The sequence below is a fragment of the Ylistrum balloti genome, unplaced genomic scaffold (assembly GCF_031769215.1).
Source record: "Ylistrum balloti isolate Yb309-2 unplaced genomic scaffold, AGI_CSIRO_Ybal_v1 Utg371516, whole genome shotgun sequence".
Classification (NCBI taxonomy): domain Eukaryota; kingdom Metazoa; phylum Mollusca; class Bivalvia; order Pectinida; family Pectinidae; genus Ylistrum; species Ylistrum balloti.
Window position 1 is genome coordinate 121,086 of NW_026782783.1, and position 16,580 is coordinate 137,665.

General features: G+C 35.3%; 1 protein-coding gene across 1 annotated transcript; it reads right to left on the reverse strand.

Moving 5' to 3' along the window:
• Positions 1-270: 270 nt before the first annotated feature.
• On the reverse strand, positions 271-13,151 carry LOC132562811 (monocarboxylate transporter 9-like). The gene is made up of 6 exons (XM_060227583.1): positions 13,046-13,151; positions 4,622-4,827; positions 4,023-4,166; positions 2,713-3,504; positions 1,635-1,685; positions 271-697 (listed from the first exon to the last, which is right to left on the reverse strand). Exons 2-6 carry the CDS (start codon positions 4,821-4,823, stop codon positions 450-452), a joined length of 1,437 nt encoding a protein of 478 aa, XP_060083566.1. The 5' UTR covers positions 4,824-4,827; positions 13,046-13,151; the 3' UTR covers positions 271-449.
• Positions 13,152-16,580: the final 3,429 nt, after the last annotated feature.

The following is a 16,580-nucleotide window of genomic DNA, read 5'->3' on the forward strand; positions in this document are numbered from 1 at the left end:
TTACATATATAATGAATATATGTGTCCATACGCTAAAACCGGTCATGTGTGACTCTTTGTAAACAAAACGTTTAAAGTTACGAGTGTGTCTAACTTTTCAGTGCTGCTATGTATTAATGGCTAAATTAGGAAATATACTTAGTTGTACTATTATATATTTAGAAAATAAATAAACCCTATTCCATACTTAGTAATAAGTCGTGTCTAAATGTATATATACCACGATAGAATCGAACATCTGTGCTATAGAACTGCACAACGGACGCACAAACGTGTACTAGCTTATTTCATCCTATTTTCCTATCGTGCACAAATCGTGCAGACATCGTGCACATATCACACATCGTGTAACGTTGTGTTATCCCACACCTATATATAATATATTTATCGTTTGTACATAAGATATTTTGTAACAATGTCTTAAGAATGATTGGGCTCATGTTTTTGTCTCAGAGTAATAACCCATTCACCTGCTCGTCTTCCTCACTATTTAAGTATGCAGCAGAAGTCCTGTTATCTGTATTAGCTGAATATGATTCTATAAAAGATTCTCCGTTTGTTATGTTGCCACATTGTCTTAATAAATTGTCTTTGGTTTCTATGGTGATTTCCTGATCGTCATGAGCAAACGGTTGTTCTGTCTTGTTGAAGCAAGCTATCATCAGTCCTAAAATCGCAGCAATCGTGATACAAAATCCTGAAAGTTATCAAAGATATATTAATGGTTGAAATACAGTTAAAATGCTACACCTCCTCGGCGTATCCGTTATAATCCGACTTAACTGTAAGCGTATTGATAAAAGGCATATCTTGAGGTTATTTGTCCTCTATGTAAACCCCCCAGGCGATGTTTAAATTCTTTTGAATGCAGTCACGGTCCAGCGTATACATGTATATCTAAGCTCATTTAAAATCACTCCATATTGATAATGACTACATTTTTGGTATTATGGGTAGAGTACAACCTCATTTTATTATTATATGACCAATAAAATGTCAAAATCTGAATGGGAAGGTGCATCAGCCTCATAAGTCAATGAATACGTAATGTCCCTGTATCAGATAACTTCAGAGTCTTGTGCATGTGTATATTCTGAACCGTTCCACAATGCGAACGTATTTAAAACTCGGAATGCAGGTAACGGCATTCCTCGAATACTAACTGTCGACCGGCGGTGTCTATCACATGCAAACGAAAAGCGGCATTGACAAGCCTTAAAAGGACAAAATGGTTGTATTACACTGTATATGTCCTTACTTGTCTCCTTGTGCTACATCTATTTTCAACCAGTTATTCTTCTATCACCACCTAACTTTCAACAATTTAGGCTCTTCGCATCACTGACGAAACAGCTGTATCATATAATCTGATGATCTAAATTTGCATTAAATAGTACTTATTTTATTTTGTTTGTACCACTTCTCTGTGCATCCAAAATGCGTCTTGACGTAACAAAAAGCACAGATTCACACACGTCACTTGATATACACATGGAAGACTTGCAGCTGTGGTATAATATATCTGTGGTACACGTTAGAATGAAATATCTTACATTACAGTTGACCTCTAGAAGAATTATAAGACTTACTTAAGAATTAGTTTCTTAAACACAATACCTGTACTTTGTACTTACCTGCCAGAATAAAGGAATTTTCATACGACCCACCATTGTCGACTATTGCGCCTGTTGATGATAAGTTATCATCTATTAATGATTAATAATCTATTTTGAAATCTGTTACAACGAGTTCGCCAATAAAACGACAAGTGTCTTCAGAAATAGGTATGTAAGTATGAAAAACAACAAAGGTCAATAAGATAATTATGATGTTCACTGCCCTCATTCCCACTGAGATTTGTCAACCTATGAAGTTTCATGTTGATACCACTTCTAGTTTTCTTGTAATGCTCCAGACAAATACTCATTCTCTCATATAGCATACAGTAAAACACATTCCATACGTTTAACAGACGTGCAGACTTTAAACATTTCAAAAACTGTTTAAACATACTTGCTTTGCATTTAAAAACGTAATTTCCTTTACACTGAGAGTGCAATAATTAAATGGGATTTCTATAGGACAATTTATACTTTCATTTTACTTCTTTCTATAGTTTTATGACAGAGAGATATTACGATGATCATTAATCAGTTATTGATCTACATGAAAAATTAAATCATATCTATCTAGCTACGCAAAACCAGGCAAAGTATTACACTGATAAACACCGTACCATAAGATCAGTCACGTGTTACACTGATCAACATCGTACCACAAGACCAGTGACATATTACACTGATCAACATTTTACCACAAGACCAGTGACGTATTACACTGATCAACATCGTACCACAAGAACAGTGACGTATTACACTGATCAACATCGTACCACAAGACCAGTGACGTATTACACTGATCAACACCATAATACATAGTCTGGCATGTTACACTGATAAATATAATACTGGAAAATCAGGTCAGGTATCGCACTGATCAGCAGATGAAACATCATACCAAACGTATAGTTCATCACATTACACTAAAAAAGGAAGCGAGAGCAGACTGCAAACTAACATTCATTCTCCAAACCACAAACGACTTTAAAATGCAATGTTTAAGGCTGATTCGCAAAATCAGGAATTTACGTCGTCTGTTAATCAATAATTGAATCATATTATTTATTGTTAACATTTAATCATTTGTACATACCTGCAAGTGGTGGTCCTACTATTGAGCCGATACCACAAAGGAACATACATATCCCAAAGCCTGTGGCCAGTTCCTCAATCCCAACAAGTTGAATAATCAGTGTGTTGATGATGGAATAACAACACCCAGAGTATAATCCTAGAAATACGGCAAACGCTAGCTGACCTCCATACGTGAGGCCATATAGTGGGAATAGCAATGTCGACAGGCCTAGTAGTCCAAAACATCCAAAATACATTAAATTCTCATCTATACTGTCAGAATTAGCCGCCATTCCTGCTAGAACTCTGCCTGCACAATTACATAAACCACTTATAGCCATTAAGATTGACGCATTTAGAGGGGTTGAGCCCATCTCTATAGCATACCTGGGAAAATGTACATATACAAGGTATATTCCTACACACGCAAAAAACATACTCATGCAAAAACAAAGTAATGACAACTTTCTTAAAATGGCGAAAGAATGGCAGATTGTACTTAAAAGAACAAATCTATTTTCAGATTTTTTATCTATTGACTTTTGATTTCGAATTTGTTTTCGTTCCGATTCTAATTTGGAGGGAAAGAATAGACATCCGAACAGCGCCTGATGTAAAGCGATTCCTGATATAATTAAGAAGACACCTCTGTTGCCATATGTCTCTCTTGCAGCCTCTACAGCCGGAGCGAGGACAAAGGTACCAACCCCACATCCCGACACCGCTATTCCGCTGGCGATATTTCTCTTGTACTGAAAGTTAAACCCGAGGACCACCACAGAGGCCGAATACGTCAATCCTCCCCCAAGGCCTAAAACAGAAACAAGAAGCTGAAAAGCAGTTTGTTATATCAACGTATGAAGTCGCGATACAAATGACCAGAATGATAAGTATTTCTCGATGCTGATAAACCAGCAAACCCGTTTGAGTTAAGTAATAATACCTAGAAGATTTTAAGAGCGTAAAAACATTTTGTTTGTTCGTTTGAATGGTCAAGTCATCGGTATTGCATGCCATTCCGGTTGTAAACTTCATTGTAAGAACCATTGGGCCATATCATAATAGCGGGAAAGGTGTAATTGAGAAAATAAAAAGAAGTGAAGCTTTTTCTGGGATATAATAAGCAGAACGCAGTGAACAGAAGAGCAGACATAATAGTCCTCCTGACTTACTGTAGATATAACCATAAATTATTGGATAGGCGTTAAAGATTCGACAGCTACATACCTGTGATATGGGTTAAGAATAAGTGCATTTAATGCTTGCGTTTTAGTGATCATAGGGCAGTACACAAATCAAACAGAGAGAATGGCTAGTGTATAGAAGTACCCCCGATTCCTCCAAAGAAGAAGATGACCCAGTCTAGCGAGGGGACGAACGCGCTGATACCAAACCCGCTGGACATGATGATGGCGCCAATGAACATGGTCACACGACAGCTGTACCGGTTGATCAAGGCACCGGCAACAATACCTGTACAAAATACACCAGTCATTTATTGGTCAGTTTACATTACAGGCAATATTAACACAAGTTTTAAAAAAATGATGAAAATATGACTCTTGACATTCTTTTAAAATCCTCCAATATATGAAAATTATAAAGTTAATTGAATTGTATGGTTGCTGCAACTCCTCACTTCAATTTGATATTTCTCACGACAATTTTGGTTTCCTCAGTCACCTTCTACGTTTCAACCTTTCAGGCCACAAGCATCACTGACATATCTGTGTGTTGCGGTTTCATTCATTCTTTGGCTTTGCTGTACCTAACCCTTAATTTCTGTTCAAGTGCGCTTTTCTCTTTTGTCTTTTTCACAATCCTCTTTAGAAACCTATAATGCTGGTAGTTGTCTCCAAAGCCATTACTATAAAAAGTAGGGCGCATACTTAATGACGGATTACCAAATTACTGATAAAGATTCTAACCTGTCAGTGAAACCATCCCCAGGTATAAACCCGCAGCCCACGCCGTTTTACCGACGTCCTCCTGGAATCGTTCCAAAATGGCGTTATGCATGACTCCGACGGCATATAAGAAGCAACCGGAGACCATATGGGCACCGAAGGAGCCAGCCATGACAGCCCAGGACCATCCTGTGTCTGCCACCGATAGTCGACGTTCCCGCATACTCCTAAAACAATGTCAGAAGTTTTGTATTTCGGTTTTACTATTTCTTAAACGTTTCAAACAGATTATTGTAATTTATTTTTTCGTGTTTTTTTTTCTGGAAGTTATGTTCTTAAATCTCCTAAACTATCTTAAAACATTTCTGGATTTTAAATCAGAATTTTCCGGAATTGATGTTAAAGCTAATATAACTTCCTGCATGAATTCATTCTTCATCATAGTCTAGATCAGATTTATAATATAACCAGCAAAACATTCACTAGTCACATACTGAATGAAGTTACCCATCATTTCCTTAAATGCATTACTTGTTTTTTTCGTTAAACTTGTATCAAACTGTTGTAAATTATTATGTTGATGGTATATCCTAATCAAAGAGAAACTGGACAATAAAGCTACTTATTGTAGCAAAAACGAATCTCTCCCAGTGTTCTTAATATGGTTTTAGTAAAGCATCAAACGGTCATAACGTGACATTTGACGGGTTGTTTGTTCAACGTTTTCTTCTGTCTTGTTGGTGTGTGATACACGAGTGTTGATTCTTCAATATCATGAATCAACTCAAATAATATCAATAGTTTAATCTTAGGCGTTAAAGCTTTTATACATTGTTTTGTGTTTGTGGTCTTGTTTCTGTATGTGTTAATAATGACATCAGGCGATGAAATCATTGCATATTGTATTTGTTATGCTAATATTGTATTTCATATTTGTGGATATATGTGTTATTGTAGAATGTGTATTTGTTATGGTTCAGAAGGATACTCTGTATTTAAGAATGTATTGTAGCATAATTTGTATTTGTGATGGTAATGCAGTATAATTTGTATTTGTGGTGGTAATGCAGTATAATTTGTATTTGTGATGGTAATGCAGTATAATTTGTATTTGTGATGGTAATGCAGTATAATATGTATTTTTGAGTGTATTGTAGTATAATATATGATGGTATTTTATATTTGTGTCTTTAATCTAGGTTACATTTAAGGAGATGTTGTTTTGTTGTAGATGTTGCTATCGATCCCGTCCTACAAGATGTTATTGATTGACTCTATGGTGACGGATGTAGTTTAAGCTTATGATGTAATCCTTTGGTATGGTTTGTATATGTACATACAGACTTTGTGGTTGTAAGATGACACTGTTGTAAAATGTTTATTTGTTTGATGACGGATGTGATGCCCTGTTATGATTCGTATCTGTGTGTGATGATGTATATATTTATATAACGTGGATGTCTGGTGACGCTGTGGTATAATGTGTGTTTATTTTAAGACTGATATGATGCTCTGTTACAATGTGGTATAATGTGTGTTGTTTGGTTGAAGGCTGAAGTGATGCTCTGTTACAATATGGTATAATGTGTGTTGTTTGGTTGAAGGCTGAAGTGATGCTCTGTTACGATGTGGTATAATGTGTGTTTGGTTGAAGACTGATGGGATGCTCTGTTACAATGTGGTATAATGTGTGTTTGGTTGAAGACTGATGTGTTGCCCTGTTACAATGTGGTATAATGTGTTTGGTTGAAGGCTGATGTGATACTCCGTTACAATGTGGTATGATGTGTGTTGTTTGGTTGAAGGCTGAAGTGATGCTCTGTTACAATATGGTATAATGTGTGTTGTTTGGTTGAAGGCTGAAGTGATGCTCTGTTACGATGTGGTATAATGTGTGTTTGGTTGAAGACTGATGTGATGCTCCGTTACAATGTGGTATAATGTGTGTTTGGTTGAAGACTGATGTGAGGCTCTGGTACAATGTGGTATAATGTGTGTTTGGTTGAAGACTGATGTGAGGCCCTGGAACAATGTGGTATAATGTGTGTTTGGTTGAAGACTGATGTGATACTCCGTTACAAAGTGTGTTTGGTTGAAGACTGATGTGAGGCTCTGGTACAATGTGGTATAATGTGTGTTTGGTTGAAGGCTGATGTGATGCTCCGTTACAATGCGGTATAATGTGTGTTTGGTTGAAGGCTGATGTGATGCTCCGTTACAATGTGGTATAATGTGTGTTTGGTTGAAGACTGATGTGAGGCTCCGTTACAATGTGGTATAATGTGTGTTTGGTTGAAGACTGATGTGAGGCTCTGGTACAATGTGGTATAATGTGTGTTTGGTTGAAGGCTGATGTGATGCTCCGTTACAATGCGGTATAATGTGTGTTTGGTTGAAGGCTGATGTGATGCTCCGTTACAATGTGGTATAATGTGTGTTTGGTTGAAGACTGATGTGAGGCTCCGTTACAATGTGGTATAATGTGTGTTTGGTTGAAGACTGATGTGAGGCTCTGGTACAATGTGGCACTATGTGTTGATTGCCCGTTTGGTGATTTTTGACAATGTGTATTGCATTATGTCTTGGTATTATGACTATTTACAGCAATCCAAACTGTTATATTTAGTAGACACATGGTAGGTAGCGACAGGTAAAGATGGTTCAACTACGTCAATACATACAAGTGTATATATGAAATAACATCACAAGAAATTTATTTGACATCTGTACAGAAAGTAAACAATGTGTTCCAGTGACGGACACCGTTCCTCACAATGTTATCATTTCATCGTCGGAGTTGTGCACTTTTGGGATAAAATTTCAATTCAGCAGTGAAAACAATAGAACCTAATAGTATAACAAGAATGATATTGTAACGACAAAGTGTAACTTATGAAATATAGAGACCCAAATACCACGATAATTATCAGTGTAATCAGAGAGATACATGCTGACATACAACGATGATATAATGACAGGAATATGACATCAATAATGTAATGCCATATTAGTACCATGCATTGGGTTGTAATATACCAGTACCATACAGGGAGGTGTGAGAAACTCGTACTTTACAGAGATGTTTGACACACAAATATCATACAGGGAGTTGTGACATACCAGCACCATACAGAGAGGTGTGAGAAACTCGTACTTTACAGGGAGTTGTGACACACAAGTATCATACAGGGAGTTGTGACATACCAGCACCATACAGAGAGGTGTGAGAAACTCGTACTTTACAGGGAGTTGTGACACACAAGTATCATACAGGGAGTTGTGACATACCAGCACCATACAGAGAGGTGTGAGAAACTCGTACTTTACAGGGAGTTGTGACACACAAGTATCATACAGGGAGTTGTGACATACCAGCACCATACAGAGAGGTGTGTTATGACACACAAATATCATACTTTACCAGCACCATACAGAGAGGTGTGTGTACTTTACACACACAATATCATACAGGGAGTTGTGACATACCAGCACCATACAGAGAGGTGTGAGAAACTCGTACTTTACAGAGATGTTTGACACACAAATATGATAGCGGTGTGACACACTAGTTCCATACAGAGAGGTGTGACACACTAGTTCCATACAGAGAGGTGTGACACACAAGTATAACAATGAGAGACGTGATACACTTGTTTTAAACAGAGATTTATGGTGGTAGTAATATACACAGAGATGTGATTCACTTGTTTTATACAGAGATTTATGGGACTAGTAATATACACAGAAATATAATACACTAGTACCATATAGAGTGGTATGATGCTGACATATTTGTTTTATCTATTTTACGAAACAAACACACAATATTTAAAAATCACTTACCGATACGTGTCTTAATAATTCAATAGTTTGATACCGTCGGAAGCCCTCACCACGTGTATTAAGTGAGTTGTTCTTGAGGATCAACAAGTTTTTAGAGTCGGTTTAAAATTAAATTCAGGAGAATATTCTATGGAAGGCCGTCAAAGCAAACGAAAACATTCCTTATTCACATAGGTATATTACACTTCCACCCATATTACTTATTTGAAATCGTAATTAAAGCAAGATAATGGATTTAGAAAGTCTGCTATAAGAGCACGAAAAAAAGTGAAGTTAAAGGGCACTGCGGCTGGTCTGTGTGATCTTCCATATGTATAAGCTGTAACAGGCCAGGTATGGAAACTGTACACTCTACGTGATGTGAAAACCAGTCAGTCAAGTATTTCTGCCGACCGGGTAAGCGTGTTTACTTTTGGATCCAGTACAATATCGTAAAATAAAATATAACATAATTAGATAAATAACATTGTTTATAAATAAGTAGACGAAAAGGATTTCAATTTACTCATTATTATAAATTATGATACGTTTATTTTAGCGAGGACGAAGCAACTTGTCAGTTGTTATAAAAAACTTCTTGCTTGACTTAACAATTATTAAATAAGAAAAGATAGTTGTGGTAACGCACAACGCACCAAAACCTTTGTGCAAACCTCGTGTATACATCGTGCGCACACACGCACGATACAATATCGTGTGCACAACTGTGTGATCGTACATTTTGTGCGGTTTGGTAAAATGGTTGGCTTATATTACGGACTGAAAATGAAACGGAAAATTCATGAAGTTATTAAATAGCGATCACATGAACATTAAAATTGATCAGTGATTAGAGAAGTAATCTTTAATTAGACAGTTTTCGAAAGAACACTGGATCTGCTTTAATTAATCTTATCCTCTGTAAGTTCACACATCAGAATGTGGCGAGTAGTGGTGCCTCGGGAAATAAATGTTTACCTGTATACAGGATAGGCTGGGGTCGCCCGTGTAACAAACGTAACACTTACCAGGGCGAATATTTTTTGTTTACAAAATAAATGAAAAATAAGAATAAAACAGAAGTAACGAAGATAAAATTTCCTTTCATTGCTGTGACATAAAGAGACGTCCATTTAATGTTTACATATATATTGTAATATAATATAATATAATGTGTGTCACTAGCGCTGGTCACGTGTGGCTCTTTGTTAACAAAACACTTAAAATTACGAGTGTATCTAACCGAGTATAAAAATAAAGTACATAGCAAAACTTTACTGAGCCTAGTTTTGTTTCGTGTTGCTCAGGTAGACAACGCGACAATAACAACAACAAAAAATTTTAAAAAAACTGGTTGTTTACACTGTTACAGTAACGTTTTCATGAATGAAAAATTACGTAGAAATTATCGTTTGTTTAAACGTCAGACAATGTGATATAAATAGAATGGTAGATCATTATTATGAAAACATAATACGAGTCTAAAAACAAAGTCCATAGAAATAGGACATGTATGATTAAGGCTAACTTCGCTTAAATAAGTTTGATATTTCAAAATATCGTTTGGTAAGCATGTATGTATTTTTTCTGGTATAGGTTTGAAAATGGGGGTCCGACTATGTAACATATGATAATCTTTTTATCCTTAGGGATAAAGTGACCTACCGGAACTTGTTTTCAATCTTAGGTATGAAAGGAAACTGACCTCCGTCCATATCGATCCATAAATACGTATATCATTGAGAATAAAGACCAGGGCCCGTATTCACGAAACCATTCTCATGCTCAAGCATTGATTTTGTGCTCCAGCAAACTTTTTTTTATAATTTACCTAAATAATATAAAATAATACAAATGTCAAATTTAAACCTTGAATATAGCTTTGACTTGAAGTCCTTTCCAAATTGTTTTTAAATCTTCGGCAAAATAAGCTTATTTATTAATTTTAATTTAAACAAGACGTAAGGGTGAGCACAAAATTCATGCTTGAGCATGAGAACGGTTACATGAATACGGGCCCTGATTTACACTACAAAACCAAGTAAAAGAGGCGTTGATTCCAGTAAGGAAATCGCTTACAGCGACAAAATATTTGGTATATTCTGTTTATACGAGTGTATCTAACCCTAGTCACATCGCCTTGTGGCAACTTAGTCCATTTCTGTGGGATTAATATTTAATATATATCGATTCCTTTCTTCAAAATAAGTAAACATCAGACTATACAAATCAAATGTGGCTAGATCTACAGGACTTTTCTCTGGCTTGGCGTAGGTCGGAGAAATCTGTGAGATTCACGACTGTTTAACCCAAGCTATGGAAACGTCATGTTAATCCCTTGTTACATTTAGCCATAGGAATTAAACAAACATGTATCAGAACATTACCAAGCATTTGGATTTTCATTTTCCAGTGCAATACGTCAACGCTACGGAGTACTGTGTCCCCGACATTGTTTTACGTGATAAACAATAAATAGGTATTACCTGGCATTCAGTGTAACAAATACATATATATTTTCCATATCATGTACACTATAAATCCAATAATGTATTTGAAAGAAGTTTGTGCACATATTCGAAAAAAGGGGAAAATCACTTTTTATTGTCTGTACAATTGTGAAATAAATATGTATAGTATACAGCTTTCCTTACCACAACCTTAGTCTACTGTACTTAAAGTGGGGCGTTTATCCGTCAAACTGCTATGAGAATTATATTCACTTCTCGGGTGTTGATTTGCTCTATTTACCAGTGAAAACGTAAACTATTGCTTTAAAACCACACATGGATGGCATATTTCCTAGTGTAAACAGAACTATGTACGTTTATCATTATGTGGACAAAACATTGTGAAAGAACACATCAGACAAAAGGTCTGCTGACCGAGTTTATTAAAGTCAAATAAAGTACATTGTATTTAAACTATAGTACGATTGTCTACGTCATCAGTACAAATAGGTAACAATCGAATAACCCTGTTTGTATTCAATGTCTCGGCAGTGTTTAACACAGATCCTCACCACTTTGATCAGTCCAACATTTGTACTTAACATATATCAGAATAAAAATGGTTTCAATATACAATCGTGTTCGTGTACACGTACATAACCACATACTAATAAAGCTTGTCTATTTCCACACATATACTTCGACACTATACTTACATACACACACGGTAGTATACAAATACATATACACAATACTTGCAAAATTATAGTGTTGTATACTAAATATTTTCTCTCTATTGTCAAAAAATATACCCTGTACCATACAACAGTCATCACGTTGTCAGTTTAATACATTAATGTATTAAATATTCCTACGAAATTCAGCCAGAAAATGATCATTTTTGAAAAAAGATATTACGTGTTTAACAAGATCACTATCTCATCCCGAACGCGATTTGCGAGATGATAGTCTTTCGTAAGTTCTGATACATTCACATGAATATGTACGTATCATGCTAACCTACGTGAATGTTTTGATGTGTACTTAAAATAGTAACTGTAAACATGTGTGTATTGCGTATGGCATCCTTTTATGTATAAGTGCATACTTCAAATAATACACGCTATAAAACCATCCGGTATCCGCGTTTTAACATCTGTAAAGAAACTTACCGTTTGAACAAATAATATACATTAGATTTATTCATTTGAAGCTTATTAAAGCATTAGCTTAGATAAAAACAATAAAAGAAAGTGACGACAGGTCAACAGAGTCTTAATTCAAACTCAAATTAAACTAAAGCAAAGTATAAAAAAAAAATTACAAGGCGACTTCCGCAAAAGTACTAGGAAAATAAGATAAGGCATTTCAAATATAAAGGCAAAGGGGAAAGTAAGAAATAGCAAAAACAAAACAAAAAACAATTCTTACACATTTGACGTACTAGAAATAATAACAAACCCTCTATTGTAAGAAATCTATTCAAATCTATGGACTAGAAACACAGCTGATACGAAAAATCATATGTAAGGAATAAAGAACCAAACCACATGAGTTATCCCACCTGAGACTTGTACCAAAATAAGACGTAGTTCAGATGAAGGACATTTTCAATATCTGTTCCTCCTACACACTAGGATAGAAATCTCCATGATGTTAGATAACAGAATCAGAGGGATATCACACTATCCTAACTATACTAATGTATGTCTTAATTAGTTATTTTCAATTACAGAGGAAATTAATTCTTTGTCAATATCTATATACTTAGGTAACCTCTCTTCCACTCTTATGATAACCTGATATTTTTCTATTTTGAGATACCTCTTGGTAACAAGGGGTATTACGTCATCACTGACACTGTGACGACACAATGTATGGCATTCTACATCGTAACTTTCAAAAATACGTTTTAAATAATTTTCTTGGAAGCTAGTATTAAGTAAAATCTTAATTGGTAGAACTTAAAATACCAACTTTTTTTCGGTTTATAAATATTGCTGTTATAAAACTACTAATGTACCATCATCATGTGTATAAAATATAGTATATATATACTACACAAGGAAGTACCTTATCGTGAACATTCTCTTCAGTGACAATTTGTCGTGCAAACTGCAGTGCAAGGTTATGCAGAGGAAAATACATCACACGGAGGAAAGGGAACGCTTACCTATGTTGACGTTGTAAGTTCCAATTTGTGGGCTTGTATTACTGTACAGGTTAGTAATGTTACAACACCAATATTTCCGAGAAAACAATCGTATCATCCATTAGTGTCTGGTCTTTATTTCCTCATTCATAGACAACTATCAATACAGTAACATTAAGTCGCCATTGCGGACGCGGTTATAGCGCCTGTGTACCACACACCTACCTACACACAACATCGACCCAGTTCTAACGTATTTTCCGCGTCAAGCCATGCATACACACCAAGGAATATTCTAGCAATGATGCATGAAAACATTAAACTACGAAACAGGTCATTAATCTTAAAAAATAGAGGAAAAATATAGAAAAAATAAAATGTATTTAAAACTGAACAGCTGGTTATAAAGACCGATTGTGTATCGATTAAGTTAATGATATACAGACTTCATTATCAATTGATCACTGAATCCTTCACCCGAGTCAACGTATAGCATGAGATTAATACACTGTATTGTATGTAGTTATACATCTATATCGACCCATTGGGATCAATAGAGTTAATATTGAATTAAAACATGCCGATAATTATCAGTCCGTTTGGAGATTTGCTACATCCACCATTCTTTCAGCCCGATCATGAGAACATCTGTTGACTCATAGTATTTTCTAACGCATGTAGCAGTTTGCTCATCAATACATGTTTCGCCCTACTTAAAATAAATATTGTTCATCTATAAAAACATCGGCCTCCTTTCCATAACTGAGTAATATTATACTATGATTTTACCTTCGTTTCTGTCCATGCCACGGCATACCAAATAGTGAAACCAATAAAGTTGTTATCGATACTCTGAATTTATTTGTGTATTCATTTATTTTATAAATTTTTATGAGTACATATTATTAACATTTGAATGACGTCGTTTCATAATGATACGAATGTGTGAATTGTTGCTTCATCTTGTGTTTTGTTTTAGATAGTGATCCCCGAAAGATTTGTAATCCTGCTGGAAAGTTTGAAAATCTATGACGTCACATATAACAGTAATACATTTAACCTACTTAGTCCTTTGTTGAGTGTTGGGTAATACTACCAGATTTTAAATACCTTACATAAGTGACCGTAGTTAGATTAACTGAAAATGTTCGGCTCTTTCAAATTCAAATTGTACATGTAACTAGATTCTCGCATGGTTTTTTTCTCGTTCGCAGATTTAATCCGAAGAATAAACGACACATTACGGTATTTGTCCTTACAGAAATAGGAAACTAATTTCGCGCCTTTCTCTTTTTTAGCACATCAAAGCGAACGCGACCAAAATTAATTGCAGCTCCCACTTAACCCACCACTTTATTGTTTTTGTGCTCAGAACGAGACCATCTACTAGCTGCTCTCTGCTTGACGCCCAGCTTTCAATTACTCGGCGGTTCTGAGTAATGTGACCGACTGGGATGTCTTGCTTATTTGACAAGCTTTTGGAATTTTAGAGTTATGGAATAAATAAAAGGTTCCTTGAGTAATCACCGCTCCCGTGAACATTGTGCTCATATGGTAATATTTGTTGGGTGGACGGAAAGTCCGATACAAAGCAAACATTGCTTCTGTTCTGGAAAAAAGAAGACAGGGTTTGGTGTGCGATGTGTGATATGTTGTAACCTGGGAACTCGGCCCGAAAGTTTTCCAATGCATATATACATCACTATTCCTCAAACTTTCCTGATGAAGAAATATAATCTTGTTGTCTATATTAACCAATTGAATGTGGCCTGTTGAGATATATATATATATATATATACTGGGAATGTTTTATGCTTGTTTGCATGCTTGGTGGTTCAGTTGTCGTTAACCTTGTTCTTGTCTGGGAACGTGCCTTTCAGTGCTCTCTGTAAATTTTGTCCATATTCTACCATCGTTACATCGCTTGTGAGTTAAATACGATTTTCAATATCAATTATGAAACTAACTTTTAAACTTTTTTTATCTGAAATATATATGTAAAAAGACGAAATAGATCGACAAAGAAAAGAAAGTTTCACACAAATTGTTAATGTGAAAGATTAAGACATTATTGAAAGAAAGTATTTGAAGTAACGTGTTATTGTTATTGTGTATTAACACAACATATAACACCTTTTGACAATTACTTGATATTTTAACGAAACATAGAGACAACATACAACTATGTCCCCTTCAATTTGTATCTTGTGCAGTGCTGTACAGTACGCTGGTTAATGACCCACTTGGTAATTACACTGTGGTATAGCTCGATCAAAACAAAGAGAAATTGTTCAAACAAGTTACAAATGCATAATTTTGGAAAGTCTAAAATTATAAAATTGTATACTTTCCTAAATTAGAAAAAAAAAAAGAAAGGAAGAAAGGCACACACTGACAACTTGATAGATTTGATAGAGTTAAGTGAGTAAATATAGCGATAAACAACACGAGGTTTAAATCTCAACGAATTATCCCCTACATGATGACGTCATTCTAAAAAAATTGCTACGAAACGTTCCGGTAAGATGGCTGACGCACATAGATAATTTCTTTGTAAATTTACATAGCGAGTGAGATTTGTTTTTAGATATGAAATCCTATATCAACTTTTAAAAGTTCAAAGTAAAACGTTTACTGACCTTCTCTGTCTGTCTCCAGTGCAATGTAGTTCATAAATTTCACAAATACGCCATCTGGTACAATATGTAGATTTCTGTTGGCCAAAGTGATGATATCGTCCCTTCTGAAAGACGATAAACTAACAAAGCTTTATCTGGCTTGTGTAACACTAGGAAAAGCAGACTTCATCAGGCACGGCCTAAAGTCATATTAGCTATGACGATCCTGCACATTAATTACGATCCTATGAACTGGCACACACATTAAATTCCACACTTTGTTAACGCAAACAATGAGAAGAAAGTGTTATGTATACCGCTGGTAACAATGTACTTCAAACGTTCTTCATAAATTTGAATCTGGAGGATTTGTAACAAGTTTTTTTTCAAGCCTCTAGAGAGGTAAAATAAAATAATGCATGGTGAATTTCTAGGACTTAGCTTCGATACTTGTGAAAACATTCGAAAATAGAGCGTTGCCCCGACTGATACAAAATCTAATTTGGCGAACTGGAGCTGGTAGACAATGTTAGTTGACACTTTCCGCTTTAATTTAGTCAAATAACGTCAGAAAATACACGTGTTCTTGACGTTCTTTTGATATCTTCATTATTAAATATTACGAAATTTCGTGAATTTGACTGCTAGAACACCTCCTCATCTGGTTCTTATATATGAATTCTGACTTTTTGGATTGATCTTACGGTGCAACTATTAAGCTTCTTAAAACCACTATCGGGGCCCAGAAGGACAAATAAGCTGTATGATGTAGTGTAATTAATCCTTTGGCTCTACTGTATGACTAATTCTAACTTGTAAAAGGTTTTTTGACTTGTGTGTCTCTTGTACAATTTTTAATGACGTTGTAATACATATGACGTCATGAACTAAATTGATATAACATATGCCAACGTCATGACAATAACAAAAAATCTAAT

Excerpts from the sequence above, each read along its gene's own strand:
- LOC132562811 (XM_060227583.1), bottom strand. The coding sequence starts at position 4,823 with ATGCGGGAACGTCGACTATCGGTGGCAGACACAGGATGGTCCTGGGCT. Across the intron at positions 3,505-4,022 it reads CTTCTTTGGAGGAATCGGGG|GCCTTGGGGGAGGATTGACG; the intron begins GTACTTCTATAC and ends TTTCTGTTTTAG. Across the intron at positions 698-1,634 it reads AAATTCCTTTATTCTGGCAG|GATTTTGTATCACGATTGCT; the intron begins GTAAGTACAAAG and ends GATAACTTTCAG.